Below are 6000 nucleotides of genomic sequence, written 5' to 3'. Positions count from 1 at the left end.
TAAAATCTTAATGAGATCATTCAAAAACCTGCTCTGACTTACCCGTTAATTAAGGTCACCACCGCCCTTTCTGGTTCTGCTGTAGGCAATCATGCTCGAGCAGAATGCCATGCACATATTGGTAAAAGATTAATTGGCCACTTACACATTCCACAATAATGCCTTCTGTTGGTGTAGGAAAACTGCTTTTAGACAATTTTTCATTTGAATATGTTTCTTGAATACTGGAAAATAAAAGTAATCTTGTCTCCTTTTCATTCTTTAAGTACCCAAAGGGGTAAATTCAGAGACTAATTAGGTGTAAACTTCTTAAAATCATAGGTTATTCACATTATGTGGCTGAAATTCAATTTAAAATAATGAAAATGTTAAAAAAGAAAAATAAAAGAGAAAAACTTCCTCTTTTGGTAAAAACAATTATGTTTATTATTACATAAAATACACAAAACAATCCAATTAATTTAAATATGTTTTAGTAATGATGGGATCTTCCTAATAGAGAAAGGCAAACACACTCCTAAAATATCTGAGTCCTTTGTACATTGACGGTTCCTACCAAAGGAATACCATCTAGCTATGACAAAGAAAATCATTTTGTTTTCTGACATGGATTCACATTTTAATTGAAAATTTAATATTATTATTTTAAAATACTTAATGTGTTCCTTCTGAAAATACACCCTGTCGTTGAATTGTGATCATTCATCAGTGTATCCCACCAAAACAAACTGGCTTCCTGACTCACAAATATAGCCTAAAGTGAACACCACACAAATGTTTGAAATATTATTACAAAAACATCTGATGGTTATATTACATTATATAATCAATTACCTAATTTCAAAATGACCTGGACAGAGTATATCAATTAAAATATGGATTTTTTCATTCATTCAACAAATATTTGAGCACTTACAAAGTGTCAAGCATTGGAGATACAAGGGAAAATAGAAGGATCCTTGCCCTCATGGGGCTTACATTCTTGCAGGAGGGTGACAGTAAAGAGATGTTTATAAGTTGATGAGTTTGTAACAGAATGGATGGTGCTTTATAAGAGCACATAGCAGCGTACCTAATCCTGTCCAGGGAAGTCACAGAGACATCCCGGAGGAAGTAGTGCTTAAACAGAAAATTAAGTGCTTAAGCAGAAGGGTAAGTATTTAAACAGAAGAAAGAGTGTAAGGAAAGAGGAGAGTTGAAGAGGTCAGGCAGAGGGAACTTTGTAGACTCTAAAAGAGGTAAGGCCTTGGCAGCTAAGAGGAACTGGAAGAGGTCTAAAATGCTAGAGCCCTGAGGGTGCAGCAGGAGTCAAGGAGACTAGACTGAAGAGGTGATGATCAAGACCATTAGGGCAAAAACAAAACAAAACAAAAGACCATTGCGGCATTAGGGCTTGGCACTTCTCACAGGAAACCACTGAAGAATTTTAAATAAGGGAGGAGCATGACCAGATGAGCACCTTAGAATGGCCATTCCAACTACAGTGAAGAACAGATTAGGCTAAGTAAAACTAGATATGGTAGATCACTTCAGAGGTCTGTGGTAGTAAAAGACAAAAATAAGAGGGGACTCAAGATAGGAGGCAAAATCAACAGGCCTTGATGGCTGAGTTTGAGGTTCCTCTAAGACAATGAGTAAAGATGCCCAACAAATCTGCTCGATAAGCAGGTCTGGAGCTCAGGGGAGAACGGTGTTAAGAACTGCCAGTTGTCTACATTTAGATGCCAACTGAAGCCATGAGAGGAGCTGAAATGGGCTGATGAGAATAAATCAAAAGATGAGAAAGATACACATTTAAGAATGAGATACTCATATATTATCTATACTTTAAAGAATGTATTCATATATTAGCAATGAAAAATCAGGACAAAGGATATGAAAGGGAGGGAAGAGAAAAGAATCCTTAGAGGAAGAGGGGCATACAAAGGAAACTGAAAAAGAATGGCCAAGAGGTTTGTAGAAAACCTGGAGTGTTATGTCATGGAAGCTAAGGACTGTATTTCAAGGAGAAAGGAAACCCCTGAAGGATTTTACAGGAGGATTATGACCAGATGAGCACTTCAGAATGGCCATTCCAACTAAAGTGACTGATTAGAATGCCTCAGAGTTAAATCAGATAATGACAGGAAAGAATCCACTGGTTTCTGCAATTCGGAGACCTTGAACAGGGCTGTTGGCAGTGGAAGCCGGAAAAGGGTAGGATGATGAGAAAATGGGATAGGAAACAGAGCCCAGAGAACAGACTGAGACATCTGACTATTATGGGAATGAGACAGACTGATGGCTGGAGGCAAAAGTAACAGATGATTTTTAAAAAAATAAGTGTGTCAAAATATCATGTATAATCAGCAAAGCAATCATTTCAGTGGAAATATAACTTTATATTAATAATCTCAATAACTTGAATTTACAGATAACAGGATTTCTCATATTATTTGTGAGTTAGAAAAGATAACTATAAGTAATTCTCTTCCTTTTAAGGATGGTAAAACTGGGTGCCAAAGAAATTTCTCTAAGAAAATTTAAAATGAATTAAGGTTCATCAAGCAAATATCCTCATTGATTTTTTTTTTAAGGTAGAAAAGTACAATGTACACCATGGTAAGAAAACAATTTTGTTCTAACAGAGTCACATGTTTAAAGAGTCATTTAAAATGGTAAGGCCACCAATATGTTCATTTTTAAGTACATGTCCAGTGGAAAGTGCTTTATATTCCAGTTACATCCTAAAGGTGCCAAACTCGGTCTTCTGGATTGGTGCGTTGAGGGCTGCACTGATACTGAGACCCAGGACGAGCCTGGTGTCAGCTGGATCAATAATCCCATCATCCCACAGCCTGATAAAAGAACAAAAAACCATTTATTAGAAATTCACCATCAAACTACCATTTATACCCTCTGTGCCCAAACATACCAGCAATGTTTTTCTTTAGGGAATATATGGATGTACTGATTAGAATCCATGTACTATACTCTCACAATAGAAAACATGGTCAGAGGGAGGAAAGGGGAAAAGAAAATCATATGACTTTAGTTCCAGGTCACCAAAGAATGTGGTACCACACTTAAGGTTTGGGAATGACTCACCATGAGAAATCTCAAAATAACCCCTGGAGTAAAAACCTTTTTCTTTATTTCAGAAAAAACTGTACTGACCTTTTCCTGCCCACAAAAATGTTCAAATCAAGTTAGTGTATTTGTCTTGTGAATATGAAGAACCACATAAACCCAGGTAATAATTTCATACCAAAGTCTCCACTGGAGAGAGAGTACCCTGGAGAACTCCCCAAACTCTTAAGAATCCATGTAAATTACTGAATAGCCTTGAGCATATTTTATTAATAAATACCTTCAAATGTAGTTGTTTAAATTATTTGCTACCACAGTAAAATAAGTAATAACTTTGCTTTCAGAAGCAACTTTTAAATATTTGATTTGCTTTTCATTGACATGACAATCTCAAATTTATAAAGAAAAACAGGTAGAGCTCAATGGTTGAGCACACATATACAAGGTCCCAGGTTCAATTCCCTGCTACCTCCTAAAAAAAAAAGAGAGAGAGAAATGTTGCTTTTAAAGGCTATTAATAAGTGGCAGTTCTCCTTTCAGTATCTGGACATAGCATCAATTATTTAACCATATGACAGGCCATGAATCAATTCTTTGCTCATAAAACATTTAAAACAGAGACTCAGAAGTATCAATATCCAATTTAAAAAGCCATCCTTGTAATTTTTAACCCATGTCAATTGATCACATTCCTCTCTGTAGCCCACAGCAGAGTAAACATAGTAATGAAGGGGCTGGTTAAGGAGGTCATTAAAAAGACTGCTTCAAGTAAGAGGTTCTAAGCAAACATCTCATTAAAGTTTGATTATAAAAACAATTGAGCAAAAGAAAACTGGCATATGTTACATGAACAGATTAAGAATACCTAAGGAGGTTACGGTAGGAGATGATGACAAGGCTCTCTGAAAAGTCAGGTATATCCATGCTCAAGCCTAAACAAGCCAGGGAATTTTATTAATCTGAGATTTATTAAACCCAAGAAAGGTGCAATTAACGGGCTTGAAACCTTTCATCTTCAAAAGAAAGCTGTTTCCACATCACCTCCTGTTCATCCAGAGGGTTAAGCTTCTACAAATCAACAGAAAAACATTTGTCTTTTAATATTTACCTCCAGAGATAAGCTTATCTGGATCATTTGCTCTCCTGCCTTGCATGTAATCCATTTTTTTAAAAATATAGTACAAAAATAATAAAGGATTACATCTTTCACAAGAGATGTCTTATTTCAGCCAGAGCAGAGAAACAAATTAATGGCTCACACAAAATATGCTATATTTCAAAGTTTAATATTTCAACTGTCCCTGTGAATTTCAAACACCTACGTGAAAAAAATTGAGTTTGCAACATATATTTTTTATCTTAAACTTTTTATATTTCTCTTTTGTTTCTACTGACTACTATATAAATCTATTTACATGATCATAAAAAAAAGGAACATGTTTACTTTTCAAGTCAAAGACTATAAAAATATTTTATTCTTAAAGAATTGATGACCCAACCCCACAACAAAAATATTCCTGTAAATTTGCTCATAAAGTTATATAATTATCAAGGATACAAAAAGGCTTTATTAAAACCTCAAATGGTCTGAACCTAATTACACTCCTGAAAACAGGTATTTTAGTTTTTGTAACCCCAATGCTAAGAGCAGCCTCTGCCACAAAGGATGCATTCTGGTTTTCTTTTCTTCCTCCCCTCTAGGCTGCCTTCACAACTAAATGGCATAAATCACAGCACAGCCTAATTTTAAAAGACATAAATAGTTATTTTCTGTCTTCCATCTGCCCAAGAGATGCAAAAAAGACATGAGGCTTAGATTCTTCTTCAGAATGTGTAACATTAAGGTCGTTGAAAAAAAAAAGATCTGAAAACACAGGACAGCAAGTCTCCAGCTAGGGTAGGTGGTAAGAATTTATTACCACATTAGGTGATATAAGAAACAAACAGAAGCCACAGCTACAATGCAGGCAGGGGAATTGCTTGGTGCCGACACGTGGACTCTGGCTGTCCTCTGAAAGCACAAGCCCACTTGTTAACAAGCACCAGAAAGTGTTCACTCAGTATCATGTTTCAAGTGGCATAAAAACAAAATAAATAGAGAGGGGTATGACAGGAATCCACAATTTTAAGCAAAAAATAGAAAACTAACTCCTGGAGTGATGGAGCCAGTATTAGAACTTCCCAGCTCCTAGCATGGCCCACAATTCAGGGCTTGATGACTCTCCCCCTTCTGTTGAGTGTCCCTGCAGCATTTCAGCAGCAGGTATTCCCATGATAAAGAGGCAAATTAAGTGTGTTCAAACATCATTTATTGGTTCCCACAAAGGCTGGACCATCCCCAACTGCTCAGATCTATATAAAGCTGTGGCCCTGTCAAGATGCTCCCATGAGGGAGCTATTCACTGGCTCCTACCTTGCACTGGAATAGTAAGGGTTTCCTTCCTCTTCAAACCTCTTAATGATGGGCTCTTTCAAAGCTGCTTCATCAGCACTGGAGAACTGAAAGGAAAGGGATGTGTGTAAGCTGGCTTCAGAGAAACAACAGAGCCTGCTGAGAAAACCTCAAGATCAAAGGGACCAAAAGATCCATGAATAATTTCATTATGACTAACATGTATACAGAAATGTATAGATTACAAGTGATGCTTTAAGATACATTACCTCACACGAAACATGAGTAAATTAGCACACCATTACATGTCCCTGACACCATTTAAGATAAAAAACAAGAGTATCATGCCTATTATTTTAAAAACCCAAGTTGTTTTTTAATAGCTGTTGTCAAGGATATGGAAAAACTGGAACCCTTGTACATTGTTGGTGGGGATGTAAAATGGTGCAACTTCTATGGAGAACAGTCTAGTGATTCCTCAATAAATTAAGCCAAGAATTGCCATATGATCCTGTAGTTCCATTCCTAGGTTTATACCC

General features: G+C 36.4%; 1 protein-coding gene across 3 annotated transcripts in view; it reads right to left on the bottom strand.

The window, feature by feature from the left end:
* Window positions 1-402: 402 nt before the first annotated feature.
* MCCC2 (methylcrotonyl-CoA carboxylase subunit 2) overlaps window positions 403-6000 on the bottom strand; it is a 96833-nt gene continuing 91235 nt past the window's right edge. For 2 of the 3 annotated variants that reach the window (XM_004465628.4, XM_023590892.3), the window contains exons 16-17: window positions 5483-5568; window positions 403-2837 (exon numbers count right to left, since the gene is read on the bottom strand). In XM_004465628.4, the coding sequence (XP_004465685.2) occupies window positions 2720-2837; window positions 5483-5568 (204 nt within the window). In that variant the 3' untranslated portion in view covers window positions 403-2719. Of the gene's footprint in view, window positions 4138-5482; window positions 5569-6000 lie in introns of all 3 variants that reach the window. The other variant, XM_058309965.2, reaches the window with a different exon arrangement.

Source organism: Dasypus novemcinctus, chromosome 2 (genome assembly GCF_030445035.2).
Source record: "Dasypus novemcinctus isolate mDasNov1 chromosome 2, mDasNov1.1.hap2, whole genome shotgun sequence".
Taxonomy (NCBI): Eukaryota; Metazoa; Chordata; class Mammalia; order Cingulata; family Dasypodidae; genus Dasypus; species Dasypus novemcinctus.
Note: the sequence above shows the minus strand (reverse complement) of the source record. Positions and strands in the feature narration are given on the sequence as shown.